At 33.4% G+C, this 22670-nt stretch overlaps 1 protein-coding gene across 1 annotated transcript in view; it reads left to right on the top strand.

Moving 5' to 3' along the window:
• PTPRQ (protein tyrosine phosphatase receptor type Q) overlaps positions 1-22670 on the top strand; it is a gene marked incomplete at its 3' end in the record, with an annotated part of 169603 nt that overhangs the window by 91061 nt on the left and 55872 nt on the right. Inside the window, exons 26-28 of the mRNA XM_084255469.1 lie at positions 526-849; positions 16038-16159; positions 21478-21664. Coding sequence (XP_084111595.1) covers positions 526-849; positions 16038-16159; positions 21478-21664 — 633 coding nt within the window. The remainder of the gene's footprint in view (positions 1-525; positions 850-16037; positions 16160-21477; positions 21665-22670) is intronic.

Here is a 22670-nt window from a genome sequence, read left to right as displayed (position 1 = left end):
TTATTATTTTTAAATATATGCAAGATAAACTAAAAATCAAATTATTAATTCACCCAGCAATTTTGTTTACTTAAAATTGTTTTATAGTCAACATTTACTATATACAAGATGTGCTTTTGTGTATTGAGATAATTAAATATAAAAATGTCTCTCTTGGAAGCAGAATATTGAAAATTCAGGCCATAATTAAGGAAGTGTTTAGAATTAAATGAGCATGTAATTTTGCTTACACCAGTGCTTATTCATGAAGCCAAAGTAAATTTATGTATGTGATTAATGATTGGATTTGAGAGCAAAATTAAGAATAAAAAAATCACAATAATTTTGTTCTCTACTCTTTTGAACTGCTGGTCCCTGAAGTGTTACTCTAAGGCTCTGCTCATTAAGTGTGGAGGTGTTACATAGGGCAGTTGCAATTAGATCGTCATTGGGAACATAATAAATATGTTAAAATCCCTTTTGTTTCTTTATTAAAAGGTATTTGGTAATTCCAATTGTTTTCCATATTTTCCCTTTAATTTTTAGTTCCCAGTGTTCCCACAAGTATTGCTATTTCTAATGTTCAGTCAACTAGTGCAACATTGACCTGGATGAGACCTGAAACAATCCTTGGGTACTTCCAAAATTACAAGATCACCACACAGCTTCGGGCTCAAAATTGCCAAGAATGGGAATCTGAAGGATGTATTGAATGTCAAAATTTTCAATACCTCTATGAAGTTGCCCTAACTGAAGAGACAGTATATGGATTAAAGAAATTTAGGTGGTATAGATTCCAAGTCGCTGCCAGCACCAATGCTGGCTATGGTAATGCTTCAAACTGGATATCAACACAAACCCTGCCTGGCCGTAAGTATCATGTCCTCTCTCTCTCTCTCATTCTACCTATGCATATGTGTATGTGTGTGTAAATATATAGTTTATTGATTATACAGGCTAACTCATGTAATAATATACATCTTTTTAAAGTTTAATTGAATGACAATGGGAAGTCAATTTTGATCATTCTTAGAGCTGAAAGCTTTTCTCATACCCTTAGTATTGCACCAAGGTCCTAAAGTCTTACACTGCAACAAAGCATTGCTGGTCTTTCTTGTAGTCGATCCTTAGGCCATCCTGATTGCCAAGTGTCCTCGGTTCATGCCTGCACTTTTCCTTCTTATCTGGAGGTTCTGCAGCTTTTTTAGTCAGGCTCATAACCTTTTTAGTAACTTTAGGCTTAAACACACACACGTACGCATACACACTCTCTCTCCCCGTGATAACCCAGATCTCTCTCTGCAAGCAACTTTTCAACTTGCATATTTTACTTACATGAAATTCTGAGGCAAAGAAATACCAAGGGTCTGACTCCCAGCTTGAAATAAAGAAGAAAAAATACAGAGAATAAACACAAAATAATTTCTTAAAATTATTCTCTTGTCTACACCTCTTTAGCTTCTTTGCATTCAAGAAAAACACTTCAAGTACTTTTTCAGAGCATTCATCCAACGAGGAGGTAAAGATAGCTCTTGCAGCTTTATATTTTAAAACTAACTAGTTAGCTTACATCCTTAGACAACATCATTAATGATGATTAAGTAAATAATTTTTTATTATTACTTATCTGAACATTTTTTACATAGAATTCTGATGGTTTACATTCAAAGCAAATAAACTTTTGCAAGCCAGAGCTCTGAGGAATGGCTACACTCTTTGAAATGCTGTCCCTGTTCTGATTTTTCCAGAGTGAATTTCAGTTTGTCCAGGTCACTCATTCTAACACCATCCCATTTAAATCCTCCAAGATGGCCCATGTGTTATTATGCTCCTATCCTAAGACTATTGCTAGCTGACTTCTTTCATATCTAAATCACATTAAAATATTTTAATAACTATTAGTAGAGCAATGCACACCACACACACACAGATTTTTAGTGACAAATAGATGCTAGTTTTGGTCTTATAGTGAAATAAACTTTGATCTATAGACTTTATTTTCTAGGTTACAACATGCATTTCTTGACTGTTCCCCCAGATGTCTGGCATATTGTTGATATAGTAAATGACTAATAATTGTTCCTGTGATTCAGTACTAAGAGTCCAGAATATTCTTTTTTGAATGCTGAGTAATATTCCATGGTGTATATGTACCACATCTTCTTGATCCAGTCATCTATTTTTGGGCATGCAGGTTGTTTCCAAAGCTTAGCTCAGCAAAATAAGCCAGAAAGAAAAAGAAAAATACCAGATGGTCTCACTCATAGCAGGAATCTAGAAAACTTAAATAAGGGACCAGGAAAAAGAATAACTATAAGAAAGTAAAAATCAAAATCAACAAACAACTATGAATCAGAGACACTCTATGGGGGGTGGAGGGCAGGGAGGGGAGGGACTGGGGTCAAAATAAGGGGGCTGCAATTGTATGGGGAATATAAAAATAAAATTTATTTAAAAAAAGTCCAGAATATCAGCCTTCAACACAATTGTCTGATTCTCCAATTTGTAGTACCTTAATTTGATTTCTATAAGATCTGCGCTTTTGTTTTCCCCCCCTGCCTTCCCAGTATCTCTTTCTCAGTGTCTTTTCTTGGCTTCTCCTTGCCACCCCACCCTATTTTTAACTCTAAGTGTTGGAGTGCCCATATATATATACTTAGTATTTTTCTTTATCATTATAAAACTCCTAATTCTTACCTTAAATGACCTTATCTTGTTCTGTGGTCTTCAAGTCTACTTTTATACCGATTATTTTCAAGTTTCCATTTCTATCTCTGATTGCTTTCTCGAAACCAGATCAGTGTATTAATTAATCAACTGACATCATGCCACATGTATGTTAAACATAACTCTCAAAATTAATGTGTTCCAAACACCAAACTGTCTCATCCTTTAGTCTTCTTTATCTAGTAAGGTGCATCATTATTCATCTAGTTTGCAAACAGTGTACTTGGCCTCCTCAGTTCTGACAATGATTCATTTCAACCATGCCCATCTAAACTCATTCCTCCATTTGCCTTGCTCTTAAGTTAGTCAAACCCTTCATCACCACCTCATTATCCTAATTGATCTCCTCAGCTGTTGGGCTGATATTTTTAAACTCAGATGATGTTTCCTCCTCGCTTATACCATCCAATGAATCCCCACTGGTCTTAGACTAAGATTTAAATTCTATAACATGATTAACATAGCCCTATGTGACCTGACTTTTCCCTAACACTCTAGCCTCATCCACCATCACTTTCTGTCATATCATTACCTACCACTCACCCTAGACAACTAATTTGTAACCTCCAAGCACTCTGGACACTATGATAGAAGATGTTTAATTAGCACAAGACAGTATGTAACTTGATCAATATAGAATCCGGTAAATGAAACAGGGATATTAGAATTTCAAATAATCCTGCATTCTAAATTTTGAAAATTTGGGAAACTTTTCACTTGAATTTTGCTTCCTCCACTCCAGTCCCTTCACTTTTTATCCCCTTTAAAGTCTATGACCCACTCACTAGAATTTCATTATCACCTGCCCTCTGCTTCATTTTGCTCATTATGGTCTAAAGGAAAAATGATAAAATATTTCAAAGATAATCAGAATCAGTAACAACTTGTTTTAATTTTAGTAGCATCAATGTCCTAATTCTACTAGGATCTTCCTTTGCCATTGTTGGTTGATTGGTTGGTTGGTTTGTTATTTCTTGATGCAACAGGCAGGTGAATCTTGGCTTCTCCTCATCACAGTTTCTAGGCCTTTACTTAATGTGTAAACCACAACCACCTCTACTTAAAATGCCACTTTGTCTTTTATCTGATATTTTGGTTCTCTATGGCCCCAGTATCTCATCGCCACACCTTGAATTACCATCAGAGACTACTTGAGTTTAAAGAAAGGTGTCAGTATTTTTTTTAAATAATAAATTTTATTTTTATATTCCCCATACAATTGCAACCCCCCCATTCTGACCCCAGTCCCTCCCCTCCTGCCCCCCACCCCCCAAAAAGTGTCTATGGTTCATAGTTTTTTGTTGATTTTGATTTTCACTTTCTTATAGTTATTCATTTTTCTGGTCCCTTATTTAAGTTTTCTAGATTCCTGCTATGAGTGAGACCATCCGGTATTTTTCTTTTTCTTTCTGGCTTATTTTGCTGAGCATGATCCCTTCCAGCGCCATCCATGTTGCTGCAAATTGCATGTGTTTATCTTTTTTGAATGCTGAGTAATATCCCATGGTATATATGTAAGGTGTCAGTATTTATACAGATTTTCTATACTCCTATTTCTTTTTCTTTATTATTGTTTGGAATTGATTTTCTGTTCTGCTCTTTGTCAATGAAGTGGAAAGATTTTCCTATATTTTTGCAGTGAATACATGGAAAGTAGCATCTTTACCACTGTGGTGAGTAGAGAAAAGAGAAAAGATTTCTGCATTTTAGAATTTGTGTTAGCTAACAGAGTTTTCTTGGCAACACTAGCTTTTCAGATATGTTCATATGTGCGTGGGAATAATACCTTACTTTAATTATTAAGATGTGAGGATAAGTTGGTTACTTTTCTTTCAGCCTCAGAAATGGAGGAAATATTTATCTAATGATAAATATATTTGAATTTCCTTTTGTATCCTAAAAGAAGTTTTATTTATTGTATTAATCCATGGAGAGATAATTCAGAATTGTATTTGATATGAAAGACAAAAGACACTACATATTTTATTGCAATGTATATATATATGATGAAATAACATAGGTAGAAGAATATTATAAATTAAGACAGTCAAAAAACAAAAATCTTAAGGAGCAGTAATGCTTTTAATATTCAACAGAGTAATGTTCAGATGTTGATTCTGCATAAGATAGATGAAAGTTATAGACATTGCAACATAAAAAGTAATCTGGATGAAGAAAGCTAATATTTTCATTATTTGTCTTTGATTTAAAAGGTGACATGCTTGATAATGTGATGGAAGAATATAAATGATTTCTCTGAATTATAGAAAAGTCAAAATGACAATATACAAGACTATAAAATCACTATTTCAGATATGTGTGCATTTTTTCTAATGATATCAAATTGTGCCCAGGCACTTACTAATAGAACCTTTCATCAAACCTGAGAGCTTCTTGATAAAAAGTTAGGAATTGATTGCTAGTTTGAAATCAATTATTCAAAATTTGAACAACTCAAATAAAAGGTCACCCAGTTGGTACAATATTATAAAATGTTCTAATGATTTGTTGATTAAGGAAATAACAATGCATTAAGTCCCTCTGAATTTGTAAAGAATAGCACCAAAATTGAAGATCTAAGCAGCAAAGTTAGAATGCTAGCTGAGTATAAATTGGCTTACTGTCTGAATCTAAATCCACCACTGTACAATAAAGTTTATAAAGGAAACACTATTCTGCCAATTTAAGCTAACATTTCTTTATCCCACATACTCTGATTCAGATAATTGAAGTCAAATGGTTATTCTCCTTAAATCATCTGTATAACAGCCATAACTCTCCACTTTATGTTGAGTGTGTATAGATACAAACAACCACAAAATTACAAATGGCAGAAATATTTAACTTGAAACAGTACAGTCTTAAAGATTATTTTACTCATCCCTTATTTTTCTGATTATCTTTACAGTCAAAAGCAATTTGAGTTGTGTATGTGGGAGAAATGTATAATGGGAAGCTGATAAGTATTTATGTGGTACATGATAGGTATTTATAATGCTGAGGAAGTGTAAGACTTTAAAAGGATTTGGATGCAAAATTAGTGTGGAATGAATTGGAACTCTCGTGATGTGCACATCCTATAGACCACCAGGACTGGAAAAGAGAGGCAAGGAAAATTCCTGGGGTAACACTCAGGTTGTGAAAACCACAGGATACCATACTCATGAGGAATTTTAACTACACAAACATCTGTTAGGTTAAAAAAAATTCAACAAAACATGCCTCATCAAAGAAACGTCCAAGGAATGCAACTTTATGATCTAAAAGGAAGAAAAACCAAGTAGAAAACAAAGTATGCCTTACCATGTTTTAAAAATAAATTATTAGCAAGTTACTATAAATTCAATTATTTTACATGTTATTCCAAACTAAGTAATGCACTTAATAATTTGATGGGTGCTGTAACAATAGAGATCCTTTCTACAAGGAAGCAACTATATAATGATAAGACGTGCTAACCCTAAATAAGTAGGAAAATGCAATGCACTATAGCGAGAAATCCATTTGGCGGCTTTGCATTTTCAGAACAGGCTATAACCTGCTGCCACAAGAGAAAATGGATATAGTTTACTGTAGACATGATGGTTGTACTTTTGTGAAATTAGTTAGATACTGTTGAAAGTCTTCCATCTTAGCTGCCTGAAATCCCCAAATGTACAACTGAAGACATCCTTCCCTTCTAAATCTATAAATTAGTGGACATGAGCTCTTAGGTCTCCATAGACATCTCCATCCCTGTATTAGTGCTGCCCTACTCTACTTCAAATCTTTTTCTCCCTCAGTGAAACATCTTGTAATTTCTACCACTATTTATCTCGTTGATCAAGACGGCAATCTAGGAGTCGTTCTTAATTCTTTCTGTTCGTCTGCATGCCAGAGTCTGTAGCTGAGTCCTGTTGAATTTATCTCCTAAATATCTCCTGTTTACTTTTCTCTATTAAAGGTATCTAAATTCAGGACCTTAAAGTGTTATCTCCTAGATTATAAGAAAAAAATATAAATGGTTGGTCTCCATTTTCTGCCCATCGCTTGAATTCAGCTCTTGAAGACATATAGCTGGTCATGTTTTTCCTTTGGTTATAATTTTTAATAATGATCTATTTGCCTGTTATATAAAAATCACAACTTATAGCATGCTCTATAATAATTTATGATTGTAGAAATCATACAAAAATATTTATGGTTTTATGCTTATATCCTTTGTTCTTTCTCCTTTGTATTCCAGAATCTTTGCTATTCTGTCTCATTGTCCTTTCTGGCCTCTTCTTTTGGGGACCAGCTGCCCTTTCTTTATGTTTACACTAAAAAATATCTCCTTTGTGAAGCCTTCACAAATTCTAATTTCTACTGTCACCTCCAAAGACTTGTTTCTATAATGCTAACCATTTTGTGCCACAAATATTTTCTCTCTCTCTCTCTTTCATGAGGAGAGATGACCAGATGATTATATCTTATGTTTCTAACCTCCATGTCTGCTCAGTTCTAAGACTGAGTGAGTATGGCATTTGAATTCAAGGAAGGAATTTGACTATAATGTAAAAGATATTTCAATGTGAAAATTCTTCATATGAACTATTTAGTTCATACTAATTTTCTTTTCATTTTTCTTCACCTTATCTTTCAAATACTTATGTGGTTATTGCCAAAATTAAAAGTTCCCTAGTCAGTACCGGTCCACATATGACATTTTTTTTTATTTCACTAAATATTTTATATTGCTGAATTTTAAAAAAACTTTTTAATTTATTTTTTGAATTTCCATGTTGAATTGAAATTATTTTTGACTCTTCTGAGATTCTTCTTTCTTTTGGATCAGAAAGAACTATGAAATAGACTTAATTCTTTGTGATTTTTGTTCGTTAATTTTGTTTACTTTTGTCTCAGCATTAAGCCCTGGGTGGGCAAAAATTCAACTCCATTTCTTCTGCATTTACTAAGGAAGTGGGAGAATTCTGATTTGACTAAGGAAAATTGCTAATTCTAAAGAGACCATAGGATTACAAAGACTGGTGATTTAGTACACTTCTCAGTTGGGCCCTTTAAGACTGAGAACTCTAGACCAGATAGTTAAGAGTAATAACAATAGATAAGCTTATTTAGTGTTTACTATCTGCTAGTATAATTATAAGTACTTTACACACATTGATTCTTTCATGAACCTCATTCCTAGGATAGAATCTATGCTCCTAGATTTTGACTACGGCATGCCATATGCTTCATGGTGATAGGAAAGTATCGAAAGGAGAGATACTAAGCATGATTACAAGAGAAGATTTTGAAGTCAAATCATAATTTACAGGAAATAATAGTAGGCATATAAAATTAAACTAATATATTTAATATCAAAAAACTTTTTAAGGTTATTAAACATGTTTACTAGAATATAAATATTTTGACATTCCATTTCCACAAACAAGTGGAATGTCTTTTTCAGCTAAAGCACTAAAAACCAAACAGTTAAAGGAAATTTTAATCACTGTGTGATATTAGCTTTGACAACTGGAACTAAGATAGACCTGAAGTTTTTATAAAAACTTGTGATATATAATCAAACCATCACAAATCCCAAACAAATAGAATGGGAATTTTCCTAACACACAACCTCAAACTTCATGTTTTACTCTGATGATACACTTGATCATTTTAACTTGATTATACCTGCATACAATGAGTGGGAGGACAAAGTAACAACATTTGTCTTCTCCCTGACACTCCATTTTGGTGATGGCTTTACAGAACTTTTCCAGATTGTCCCTATTCAGAACTTCAAGGTAACATAGAACTGATGCTTATGTTCTTAAGAAACATAAGTACCTATTAGGAACTTGGGGAATGAGAGGGAGAAGTGACGGTGAGAAAACTCTCAATAGTTTTCCCATGATTAAAATAAATGAATGGTAGTAGACCAGTCTGCAGAGTGTATTGACCAATTCCAGTCTTGTTGCTAAAGTTGTAATCATTAGTCAGCTGTTCTGAAAAGCAAAGCTGTTCCTATTTCAATGATATGTTGAGGTTGTAAAGCAGTGGTCCTTACATTTCCACCACAGGCATTAGAATCATCAGGTGAGCTTGTTAAATGGTATCGGGTCTTTCCAGAGCCTCTAATTCAGGATGTCTGGGGTGTGGCTTCAGAATTAGCTTTCCTGACAAATTCCTAGATAGTATCAATACTCCTGGTCTGGAGTCCAGACTGTTGCAGAAAGTTGTTTTATAAACACAATGCTTTTCTAGAAAACTATATGTAATCTGATTCTAAAAGCAATAGTACTAATGTCAGAATATTTTCATTCTTACCTGACATGGATACTATTTGTGTTCTGTATTTTTTTTTCAATTTGGGCCATTTTGAAATGAGTCAGACAACTACTCATCAAACCTCAAAGTGAAATGTGGATACAATGAAGTCTAATGCTGTGGACATCTGTAAATCATTCTTAATCTAATTGGACAAATTCTGAGGCTTGTAGTAGTATTTGCTCTTTGTGATACCATCTTGCTGTTGGGAAATCAAATTGACAAAATTACAGTCTTGTAAATGGTAGGAAATTTTTCATACACCACCCATATACCAGATTGGGCAGTAAAATTACTGAGCTCTAGGGAAACATCTAACACCAAGGAAGAACAACTGGTTACCGCAGTATTGAAATCAGTGAGCATTGTCCTGAGATGCTCTTTACCTACATTAAATCTGGTCAGCTGAACTTCTTTGGGACCCTTGGTGCCCTGAATTGTCTAAAGCAAACAAACAAAAATCCATCCAAACCACACAGTCCATTAGATTTCCTGTAGTCCTGGGAGAATTCTCAAATGCAAAAGCTAATTCTTCTAGGTATGCTGAATCAAAGCCAAATCATAATCTTAAAAACTTCTAATACTTTTATAACTGAGAAACAATAGATTTCTTCATTCAGTGATGACAGTAGCTTGGAATCTGGTGGTCTATTCAACCAAATCTTCAACGTAAAATACCCTGAAAATGAGGTACTTTAATCAGTTCAAATGGATGTACAAATAATTTCAATCACATGTGTTCAGAGTTCAAGATTTTCCGTGTTGTGAATTATAAAATCACACATTTATTTTTGTTCTTTTAGGAAAATCATTATAGCATAGCAAGCTAAGAAACAGAGTATTTTGTAAAATATTTTCCACTATTCTATTAGGTTTAGGGCGTCTACTCATGGCAAAGTTGCTAGTAAGTCTTTGAATGTGCTTATTCTGAAAGTGTAGTATTAGGCACACCAGAAATTGAGGGTTCTTAATCAAAGTGGCATAGCCTTGAGGGCATTCAAACTTTTATATGGACTAGGCAAAATGATGGTCTATCCAGACTCACCTTTCAGCTAACACACTGAGCATGGGACACAGATGGATGGGAAAGATGACCCTGACCCACATAAGACCCACATTCCTGTGCAAGGATAGAAGCATGATAATCAGGAAATGATGGTTGTTAGTTACAGAAAATGCATTATTGTGAAAACCAGGGGAAAGTGCTTATGAGAGGAAGTGATTGGATTATGGGGAATGAGAGAATAAGGATAGATCACTCCTACTGAGTAAATTGCTGTGATTTATAAGAGAAAGGGTATGGTGATATCTTGACCCATTAATGACTAGATTCATTTCACAAACAATCCTAAATCAGAATGTGACAGTTTATGAGGAGATAAACAAAGTGTCCCAAAGATGCCTGTACATTACTAAGCTTCTAAAGTGGCATCTTTACAACTCCCGATAGCTTTGCCAGCATCCACTTACTTTATTTTGGTAGTTGACATTCATAATTGTAATTTTGCATTTCTCCTTATGCAACTCTAGTAATAGCTTACTATACACTGTGATAAAAGAGACCAATAATATTGCTATATTTTATTATGTGTTTTGGAGTTTTAATAAATCCAAAAAAGAAAATCAACTAAAAGAAACTTAAAAGCGGAAAATTACCTAAAAGATATTTGGAAATGATCTGTACTTATATGTCTAATATTTGAACAATATTAAAATAATTAGATGCTGTTTTTTCAAACTGGTTTTCTAAATATTTTTCTTAAGTTATCAATGAATTAATTATTATGTCATTGTTTTATATAGAAAAAATATATTCATGTACCTATACATATTATATATTCATATATTATTTCAGTTATGTATGTATTTGTTTTTATTACTTAGATTTAGGAGCTCATATTCCATTATGTTCTACTCCTTCAAGAAAATAGATTGACATAATATATTCTTAGAGAAAATTTTCACAAAGGACTCAACATAGAGAACAACTGTATAATAAAAGAGGCAATTTCATCAAGTTACTGAAAATGTAAATGTTTAGAGTTGTTACTTTTAAAAAGAAAGAAACCTTGTAAAAAGATCAAGAAATGGCACACCTCAGTGAGGGCTTAAATACCTTGCCTTTTATGATTGATTAGTGTATAAAATGTAAAATATTTAGTAGTATAAGTGATTAACATGTAATAAGTCATCTTTTAATGTCATTTATCTCTAAGCTCCACTTGGGGTAGCCAACACCCCCCGATGAGGCCTTTGATTACTCATGTTAAAACAATGATTGCAGAGTAGACATTTATATGAAAGACAAAATGTTGAAGGAAAGCATCATTCTGCTTTCTGAGTTGGTCTATAGTCATATTTAAAAGACTAGCCAAAAACCAAGGTTTCCCTTGGAAATGGCTTTAGATTTTTACGTAGTTCAAATTACAGAGCAGGTACAACATGAATATATTTCCCATGAAATATTTCCAAACATAAGCTCTTATCAACATAGTCACAGAAAAACCTCAACAGAAAACTTTCAATAAGCTGTCCGTGACATCTGAGCCACAATAATGTACCACCTAATTTCCGGCTAGACGGGGTTAGGCTTAAACATACCTGCCAACCAATGAATTGGTTGTTGTACTTTTTAAAAGTACATGAATTAAATAGATTCTGGAGATAATCTTCCTTCATTTTATCTGATTATTTTTGACCCATTTTTCTGGCATGAGTTAAAAACCAAGCATCAAAATCTAGAGATTGCCCATCCTTGTTTATGATAATAAACTTTGACTTTTGTCTGTTTGTCCTTGATAGCAATTTTTACCAAGACCTTAGCAGTGACCTTAATGATCCTACACAATCTGTCTCCATCCCCTTTATGATTCATTCTGACTCACTTGGCTCCAGCCTCACTAGAGTCCTTGTTATTCCCAGAGCTCAATAGGCATATACCTGCCTCCATACTTTGCACTAGCTGTTCACCCTGAGACACTTTTCTAATATTTCCATGTTCTCCTGCCTTCTTCAAATCTTAGTTAAAAATGGAATCTGCTTAGAGACACTGTCTCTAAATATCAGTGTACCATGACCACCATAGTTAACATGCTAACCCTTGCGCCATCCCCATTCCCATTGTCCTGCTTCATTTTTGTTCATGGTGCATGTTACCTACTAACATGCATATAACTTCTCTGTGTATTTTAATAATTTATCTACATTATATTATATTTATATGTTATTTATCTCTCTCCACTGAAGTAGAGGTTCTATGATCTTAATCTCCTTGGTTCTCTTTCCTTAGCACCTCAAAAAAGTGCTAGGTATAAATAGAAAGAAAAGGATGCTGAAATATTTTCCTTATACCACCAGGAGCGTGTAACCATCAGAAAACTGCTCTTTCCCATGATGGTTCTTTTAGAATTGGAACAAAGAGTATGCAAAACCATAAATAATTAAGGATACTTAAAAAATTTATATTTAGCCTACAGCCTATTCTCTTTCACATAGACAGAAGAAAGGTCAGTGAAATCCATAAAACATAATTTCCAAAGCAGATTTCTCCAAGAGAGAATGTAATAATGATCAGTAGTAGTGTACCTGATCCCGAAGCCCATCCATTCCTCATTTAACACCAAATAAGTAAATACAGAGCTGCTATTTGTTGAAAAGAAGGTGGGCATAACACTTAAAGGAATATACAATTTGGAAAGAATAAAGTGTACCACTCTTGAATATGGAGTGCATTATTTTGTGAGGACACCCAAAAGCAATTCATTATGCTAGTTGCAGATGTCTTATAACTCTGTTATTATGTGTAATTACCTAAATGAATTATGCAGCAATTTGAGGCATAAAGTTAGAATCATAAAACTAAAAGTAATAAGACAAAAGATCTCAGGATATGCAGGGTGTGTATATGCTGAGATTCCATGATATCTTCTGGCTTAATCACCAGAGTAATCACCATTGTTAGCACACCTAAACTCAACAAATCTATAAAATCCTGGAGGATCTCCGGCTTAAGAATCGCCCTCTATGCATCCCTGGGTCTTGGATTGCATCTCTGAGTCAATGTTCAGGATATTGTGCAAGTATCAGAAGAGGAAATATGAGGAAAATATGTTTGGCACCCAGACACACACACACACTCTCTCTGTCTCTCTTTCATCTATCAATCATCTATCTAATATTGGTTTACAAAACTGTTTATGATTCAGGGGTATAGGATAAAACCTCTTCAGGTGTCTACTACTACATTCCACCCACCAATAAGTTACCCAGAGTCCTTCACCATAGTCCCTTGGCCCTCTTCCACATTGTCTCCACCCTCAATATCCCCACTGCCCCCCAGAACGTCAATTCTGTAGTCACATTTTTAGGGCTTGTTTTTGGTTTGGTTTTGTCAGACCCTCCCTTTGTTTGGTTTATATGTATTTCCTTAGATGATGAAACTATCTGGTAGTTGTCTTTTTTCCTCAGACTTATTTCACTTAGCAAATCTATCCAGCTCCATGTTGTTGCAAATGAAGGCATTTCATCTACTTTTATAGTTGAGTAGTATTCCATTCTGTATATGTGCCACATCTTCTTAATCCACTTCTCTATTCTAAAGAACTTAGTTTATTTCTATAACTGGGCTTCTGGATAGAGTGCTGGATGAATATGGGAGTGATCTATCCCTGCAGGTTGTATTCTCCAGACTGCCACCTAGAGTAGAATTCCTTGTTCGTAATATATGGTAGATCTATTTTTAATGTTTTAATGTTTTTCTCCACATTTTTGCCAACACTTGTATGCATTGTATTTATTTTGTCTGCCCACTTTTATGCTTTATATACTAGAGATTTGATATTATTCTACTTTTCCAGTAGATGTTGCTATGGTTTTTAATCTGATTTTAGAAGTTTGTTTTCCAGACTTCCATGGACCTAGAGAACTGATCTTGCAGCTACTGAGTCAGGAACAGGGGCTTGGGTTTTAATTAGTCAAGTCCCTGGCGTGAATGTTCTGGTATGGTAGTGCAGGCTCATGTTTGTGGCCCTGCCTACAGCCTGCCTCTCTAGCTCTGTTAAGGCTTTAGACAACCTCTCTCTAGGGTTCAAGACTTGAGACTCCGCTCTCTGTGTGTTGTCAATTTCCTTCTTCTGGTCATGGTATCATTCTTATGGTATCATTCTCAAGGAGTGTGGGAAGAGGAGCACATCCTAGCTCACCGACCTTCTTGTTTTTCCTGGGCATCTGGCCAGTTGGGTGCACCCCAGCTACCCTGCATACGTTTCCCCTTAGTGGATGGTGTGGGCCTCCACACAGTTCTGCTGTCCACTCTCTGAGGCCCTCTGGATGTGTGGCTGGCCATTGACAGCTCTGCAGTATGTACTAGAGCCTCTCACCCCAACCTCAGCTTCCAGGAATCTCTTTCTACCCACCTCTTGTTAATAATGCTAATTAGCCTTTATCTGTACTATGCTGTTTTTAATAATATTCAATAGATTGTGTTAATTGATAATGATGGGGCCAAAATTAAATTGGCCACTCTCATGTATTTTGTAGGCATAATTCTTTTTAAAACATTAAAATATGCAATGAGGAGGAAACTGAGATCCAGGCCAAGAACTCACATCTTGTTGTCCTTATAAAATAATTGAGGAAAGCATTTTTCTGTCTTTCTTATACCTCTCAGAATCTATGGAGTAATATTTGTTTTGTAATGTTTGCTCATGTGGGTTTAAAAATAAGAAAACACTTGGATATGTTAGCTCCTGACATATAATGTCTCTGTAATTGACTAAGGCCTATAGGAGGACAGAGTTGTGCACAATAGTATTTCTAGGTCAATGTCTATGTAATAGTAACTGTGACTAAATTCTTCTTAACATACTATCAATTCTTCTAATTCCTATGAAGTTTCACAAATTGAAAATTTACACAAAAGAGTATTCAGCAGTCAATTACTTCAAATATTATCTCATATTTTGCACTCTGATGAATAAAGCAATATTAAAAACACAAATTATAGAACTTATTTGGAATCATAGTGAATTCAGGAACATTTATGTTTGTAATAATAGATCACTTGTATAACCTGTTTCCTAGTGAAAACAATAAAACCAACCAATTTACATTCACAAGACAATATATTTTAAATATGTTTTTGTATCAGTTCTACATTTCTGTGTCAAATCTCAGTGAAGGAAACTCTGTGGGGACTACACCTGAGCGGGTGGGGGAAGCAAATATTGTTTAAAAATGAACAATTATATAAACAATAAAAAATATTTAAAAATTTAAAATAAATAAAAATATAAAATCACACTAATGCAGTTTTAAAATAAAAATGTTTATTCAAAAACATTCATTTTATCAATAGTAATACTTTATTTTTGAAATATTATTTTGAATTTAAAATCATGTATTTATAATCAATAATTTTTCACATGGAAGGTCTTTGTATATAGTATTTGTTTTTGCAAGGAATTACATCTTTTGATTTGACAGTACCTTGTTATGGACAATAATTTAATGTATAATTAATTCATATGACTATCCATTTCTTAAAAATTATTGTATTGTAGCAAATACTAACTCAAATGTTAACAGTATAAACAATCTGAAATAGTAAAATTAAAGCCATCAAGTCAATAGATAGTACTTAGTAAGAGTTTATTGTGCATGTAAGAACAATTCTCAAACTGGGAGTTTTCAAATATTGATATAAAGCAAAGGGGTGTGACATTATAGATGCCTTATAAAGTGAAAATGAGGAACATAGTTTAATCTTTACAATGATTGCCTATTACAATGGAGTTTTCCAGATAGCTGGGATTAGTGAAAAGTGATTATCTCATACCATTTTAGGAAGATGACTTAAGTTACTTTTTGATTGTCAGAGGCAACCACAAGATATAAACCAAGTAGCTTATGTTCATGAAATAAGAAAAACATAGTTGTGTTTCTGTGGCTTCAGTGGTTTTGTCTATTCAGGGACATCTCAAGTCTAGTCTCCAATTTTTACTTAATTTAACAAGGCAATTGATTTTCTTTTTTCATAGCTCCTGATGGTCCTCCTGAAAATGTGTATGTGGTAGCAACATCACCTTTTAGCATCAGCATCAGCTGGACTGAACCTGCTGTTATTACTGGACCAACGTTCTACCTGATAGACATTAAATCGGTATGGCATGTCTGAGCATCTGTAAAAGGCCATATAGAGCATGGTTAAGAATACAGGTTTGGGAACCAGGCTGTTTGAAATGTAATCATAGCTCTGTTAAGACTTTAGACAACTTACTTAGCCTGTCTCTGTTTCAGTGTCCAGATCTGTAAAGTAAAGAAAAAAGTAGTGAATGGTGATGGTAAATAGTGAGTCAGTAAATGGTGGGGGAAGGGAAGAATTGGGAACCACTGTCAGACATTGATTTGGAAAATTGTGAGAAAGAACTGATTTGTTGAGAAAAATGATAAATTTAGTACTAAATACGGAGCTTGAGATGCCTCACAGTCCTACAGGTGAAGATACCTAATCAGTAGTATTATATATGGATCTGAAAGGAGAGAAATTCTGGATTTTCAGATTTGGGTAGTGTTGGTAGATAGATAGATGATGGTTTAATATAATATAATATATCTATAATAATATCTATTATCTCTAATAATAGAGATAGGTGAGGTGAGGTTTTACTACAGAACATATAGTATAACAGAATAGTATCCTAGAGAATAACATTTAAATAAGATGCCACTGAAAAGACCAAACTGAAGTAGTTATCCAGACAGAAGGAAAGACAAGCTTCAGAGTTAAGCTTTTCACCTAAAACAGTGCTCAGCAGTATAAATAATGCAGACTTGTTAGCTCAATTGTCTTCTTGGCCTCCTGCTTTCCTAGTGACCTCTCTCTCGCTGTCTCTCTCTCTCTCTCCTCCCCCCTTGCAATTTTATTATGTCTTTGTATTTTTCACTAGATAGCAATACTTTGATCTCAAAAGACCCGTCATGATTAAAAGAAATTTAAAGGGTTTTGGTTGCATATGTTCTCCCATTCATTTTTCTGTTTATGTTTTTTATAGTGTATTTATGAAGAAATTTTTAGTTTGTAATTAACCAACGAGATCTAATTCAGTTGATATACATAAAAAAAAACTTCACTTTTGAGTCCCATAAAAGACTCAAAAATAATCAATCTGAAGGAAGAATGCTCTGGGAATATGCATTGAAGCATTTTATAAAATGATGAGCTATACTCTATCAAATAAAAGGAACTTTATTAAGAAATAGTTCTCTTTTGGAATTTGTGCCTAAAGGGTAGGAAAATAAAGGATCTTAAAAAGTGATTTATAATCTCATTCTCTTCGCATTGTTAGTGAGAGTGAAAAAGAGAAAGGGAAAAAAAAGAGGATGGAAAGATAACTAATACTGTAATTACTTATTGTATATCAGTGACATGTTAACCTCTTCCTGCTTGCTATCTCTCCTATGTAGCAACAATGTTTTAGGGTAAATATAATTATCTTCACTTGGCATAAAAAGGAACTGATACACAGGGTGGGGGTGGGGAAACTTCTCACATACCTAAAACTTGGCTAACAACTACAGACAATAATATACCAGAGAAATAAAAAGCCATCAAGTAGCAAATAAAATTTGTCAAACTGAAATAGATGCTGACTAGAATCCCTTTGGTCAAATATAACAAGAAATAAGATTGTAACATTTCACAGTTTCTCTGAGATTTATGGAACTAAGCAATGTTAAAAAAATAAACAAAATCACACATTTAGACATCTAATTGGCTTTTTAAATGATTCATGAATCTTGTAGGTTTAGGTGCTTTGAAGCTTACACAAAATGGAGGTTTTTACAGACAGAAAGGAGAGTGGGAAAAAGGTTGTTAACAAAAGAAGGGATTATTTCAGGTAGAACCATCTGCCCACAGCGGAAAGCAGAAGGATCTTGTCATGCAGATTATCTTATTGGTGGTAATTAGGAAACTCCAGACTGATTGGTTAGGATTATACTTTTAGTAGAGGTTGAAAATGCAATAGGTATTAACACTGGGTGAGGGTGTGGCATGAAAGACTCCATCTTAGCCCCATTTTTTCCCTCTATTTTTAACAGAAGTTACTTAGTTTCTTCCTTTATTCATTCAAAACACATTTTAAAAGTACACCGAACATGCCCAAATTGAGCTAGATGCTGTATATACAGAAGTGAACAGGTCTAATGTGGTCACTGTCTTTACTGAGCTTATTTGCAACCCATTGCATGAATATATGACTATATCCTTCAAGAATCATTTGCTCAAGGAAGTCACATGCCACTGAATCAGCACTATGCTGCAGCCTGGTGTTTGTCAAAAATAAACCACAGACACATAAAACTCTTCCCATAAAAGACACAAATTAAGCAATAATTGGCAATCTTGCATAGAAATCACCCTGGATGAGTCTGATGAAATTGAATACATGTTGTGGTCCTTTGTTCATTGTTCTCTTTATTTTTTTCCCCAAGATAACAAATACTTATGGAGTAGATTCTATTCATCACAACATAAAGTTGTGCTTTCAAGTAACTCACACTTTAGAGGGAGACACCAGTGTATAAAAAGCTAATTGTAGTATGTGAGGTATGGACTTAAAATATATATATATATATATATGTGTGTGTATATATATATGAACTTATATATTAACTTTATTTACTTTGTTAGTTCATATATATACATATTTTACATATATATATATATATATATATATATACACATTTTATGGGGAGCATAGGTTATAGAGGAGAATTCAGAGAGCAGGTAAAATTTGTTCTGTGCTAAGACTTGAGGAACAAATGGTAGTTATACATTCTTCAGGTAGACACCTACAAGTGAAATTGCTGGATTATATGGTAGATCTATTGTTATTGTTTTGAGAAACCTCACTACTGTTTTCCATAATATCTGGACCTGTCTACATTCCCACCAACAGTGTACTAGGGTTCCTTTATCCCCCACCCCTTGCCTATACTTATATCTGGACTTTTTGATATTGATCATTCTTACAGGTATGAAATGGTATCTCATTATGATTTTTATGTGCATTTCCCTGTTGATAATTTATAATGGGAAATTATGCATATGCCTGTTGAAGAAGTATCTATTTAGCTCTTCTTCCCATTATTTTAATTGGATTATTTGTTTGTTGAGTGTGGATTTCTGAGTTCTTGTAGATCTTTAATGTCAGACCCTATCAGATATATTATGAGCAAGTACTTTCTACCCATTCAGTAAAGTGTCTTTTCATTTTAATAACTTTTTTACTGTGAAGAAGCATTTTAGTTTGATGCAGCCCATCTGTTTATTTCTGCATTCATTTTCCTTGCTGTTAGAGTTCAGTCTCCAAAGACATCCCTGAAATCAATGTCATGGAGTGTTTGCCTACGGTTACTTCTTTGCATTTTATGGTTTCATGTCTTACATCCAAATCCTTTGTCCATTAGGAATTAAATTTTTGTGTATGGTGTGAGATAGAAGTCTAGTTTCATTCTTTTGTATATGACTGTCCAGTTTTCCCAAATCATTTGTTGAAGAGACTTTCGTTTCTCCATTGTATACTGTTGGCTCCTTTGTTGTGGATTAACTGAATGAGTGGATTAACTGAATGGATTTATTTCTGGGCTCTCAATTCTATGCCATTGATTTGTGTGTCTATTTTTATTCTGGTACCATGTTGTTTTTATTCTGGTACCATGTTGTTTTATTCTGGTACCATGTTGTTTTTATTCTGGTACCATGTTGTTTTGATTACTCTATTTTGCAGTATAGTTTGATGTCTGGAAGCGTGGATGATACCTCTATTCTTTTTTGTTGGGATTATTTTGATTATTCAGAATCTTTTATGGTTTCATATACAATTCAGTAATGTTTGTATTTCTTTGAAGGATGCCATTGAAATAGTAATAGTGATTGCTTTGAATCTATTTTTTGCTATGGGTAAGATGGTCATTTTCACAAAGCTAATTCTTCCATTCTTTGAGCAGGTAATATTTTTCCATTTTTTAAATGTCTTTTTCTATGTCTTTTAATGTCTTCTAGTTTTCATTATACAGAACTTTCACTTCCTTTGTTAAGTTTATTCCTAGGTATTTAATTCTTTATATTGTAAAAGTAAATGGGACCATTTTTCTCTTTTAGTGCATTGCCTATGGGTGGGAATGCAGATGATTTTCATACTGATTTTGTAACCTGCCACTCTACTATACTGAATTATTGTTTATATTAGTTTTTAGTGGAATGTTTAGGTTTTAGTGGAGTATTTAGGCTATGTTACCACATCTTCTACAAATAGTGATAGTTTTATTTCTTTTCCAATCTGGATTCCTTTTATATCTTTCTCTTGCCTAAACTGTTCTAGCTCAGATTTCTAATACTTTGTTGAATAGTAGTGGTAAAAGTGGCTATCTTTTTCTTATACCTGATCTTAGAGGAAAGTTTTAGTTTTTCTTACATATGACCTTTTTTTTCCCTTTAATATATCAAGGTAAGTTCTATCTATCTCTCTTTTTGAAAATTTTTGTCATAAATGACTGTTTAACCTTCTCAAATGCTTTTACTGCACTTGTTGAAATGACTATATGATCTACATCTTTCCTTTTTGATGTGGTGAATTTCATTGATCAATTGTCAGATGTAAAACTATCCTGAGGAACTGGAATAAGTCCCACCTGATCTTGATGTATATAACTTTTAATGCATAACTGAATTCAGTTTACTAAGATTTTATTAACAATTTTTGCATCTGCATTCATCAGTGATTCTGGTTTTTAATTTTCTTCATTTATGATGGCCTTATCTGGTTTGGTATCAGAATAATGTTGGCTTCAAAACAAATTTTTGGAAATATTCCTCTTTCTCAATTTTTTGGGAAGAATTTTTAGAAGGATGGGTATTAGTCTGTTTTTGAAGATTTGGTAGAACTCACTAGGGAAACGATCTGGTCCTGGGATTTTGTTGTTTTGGAAGATTATATCAACAAAACACTGTAAATAGGTGTTATCATCCCAACTTTACATACACGTAAAGTGAGACACAAAGAGCATGAGTGATTTGTCAAATGCAACTGGAGCTATTAAGTGACCACATTGTATTTGAACCCTTGATGGTTGAGTACCAAACACCTATATAAAATTCTTTCTTTTATTAAAAAAACACTGGAGTAGAAATGAGAACTTCATTGACTGCAAAAATGATTTTTGTTCATTGAATTTTTGTTCATTGAATGAGTTGACTAGGGTTTTCTTCTCTTACTACAATTGTTAAAATAATTGCTATTTACTAAATTGCTAAAGTAGCTCTTTAGATTTCCAAGGATTAATCTGATTGTACATAATGTAATAATGTAAATCTTGACTGGATTAGTAGACCACATGTGGTTTTGCATTATTATATTTTGGTGATTTAGATCTCAAATTCTGCTTTCTTTAACTGTTATAAATTTTTTTCTATAGGTAGATAGTGATGAATTTAATATATCATTCACCAAGTCAAATGAAGAAAATAAAACCATAGAAATTAAAGATTTAAAAATATTCACAAGGTACTCTGTGGTGATCACTGCATTTATTGGAAACATTAGTGCTGCATATGTTGAAGGAAAGTCCAGTCCTGAAGTTATTGTTACAACTTTAGAATCAGGTAAAGTGTATTTTCATCATTGCTAAAATTTGACTGAAAATTCATTGTCTTTCTTATAGATTCTCATACCTCATCCTAAAAAAGACATGTGTTATGAGACATTTGTCAAAGCATATAAATAAATATAAAATTCAATGATTTACTGACTAACAATAGTAAAACTTTCTATTGACGTTTATAAGGCAAAATGATTTCGATTAAAATAATCAATCCTTGAAAACACAAATCATTTCATAATAAGGTAACCAATTTTCATTTATTTGAGCACTATTTTTCAGAAATTGCTTTATCTTGCTTACCAGATGATTTTTACAACCTTCTGTAGTCAATAATATTTCTTCAAAAATCCATGTTAAATATTCCCATTCCATGATGTAAATGTAGTTTATTTAATCTACTATTAAATAAACTGTAATGCACAATTAGAATCCTGGTTACGTTGGTCATATCTGTTTTTTTACTAGTTAAGTTCTCTTTATTATAAAATTATATAATCTATTTGATAAATGTCAGAATCCATGCAGATTTCCTCAAGTGACTATGAATAGGGTCTGAATGAATAGTAAGATTGTAACCAATAAGAATTAAATGTGGAAAGTCAGCTTCCCAGAACTTGCTTGCCCCATCCTCCTTCAGACTCCTGATGTTCTTTGCCACCAGATATATCTTTGGAAAGAGCACATGAAGCGATATGTTGCTATAGTTTATTTGTTGCTCTCTACAAAGTAAGTATAGGAGGTAAAAATATTTTTAAGATAATGTTTCATTATTTTATATATAAAGTTATGGTTATAAAATAAAAGATAATATGTTTATCTACGTTTCCCCCCTCACTGTTATTTACTTTTTGCTTGTTACTGGATACTGTCTATAAAGATGTTTGCAAGAAAATAAAACTTGAGCATCTGCACTATTGACAGTCAAATATTATAAACCTTCTTCATGGAAATTCTTTACTTAGTATAGAAATACAATCATTTCAAATTTGATCAAAATAGATACATCC

The sequence above is a fragment of the Talpa europaea genome (genome assembly GCF_964194135.1).
Source record: "Talpa europaea genome assembly, chromosome: 15".
Lineage (NCBI taxonomy): Eukaryota > Metazoa > Chordata > Mammalia > Eulipotyphla > Talpidae > Talpa > Talpa europaea.
Note: the sequence above shows the minus strand (reverse complement) of the source record. Positions and strands in the feature narration are given on the sequence as shown.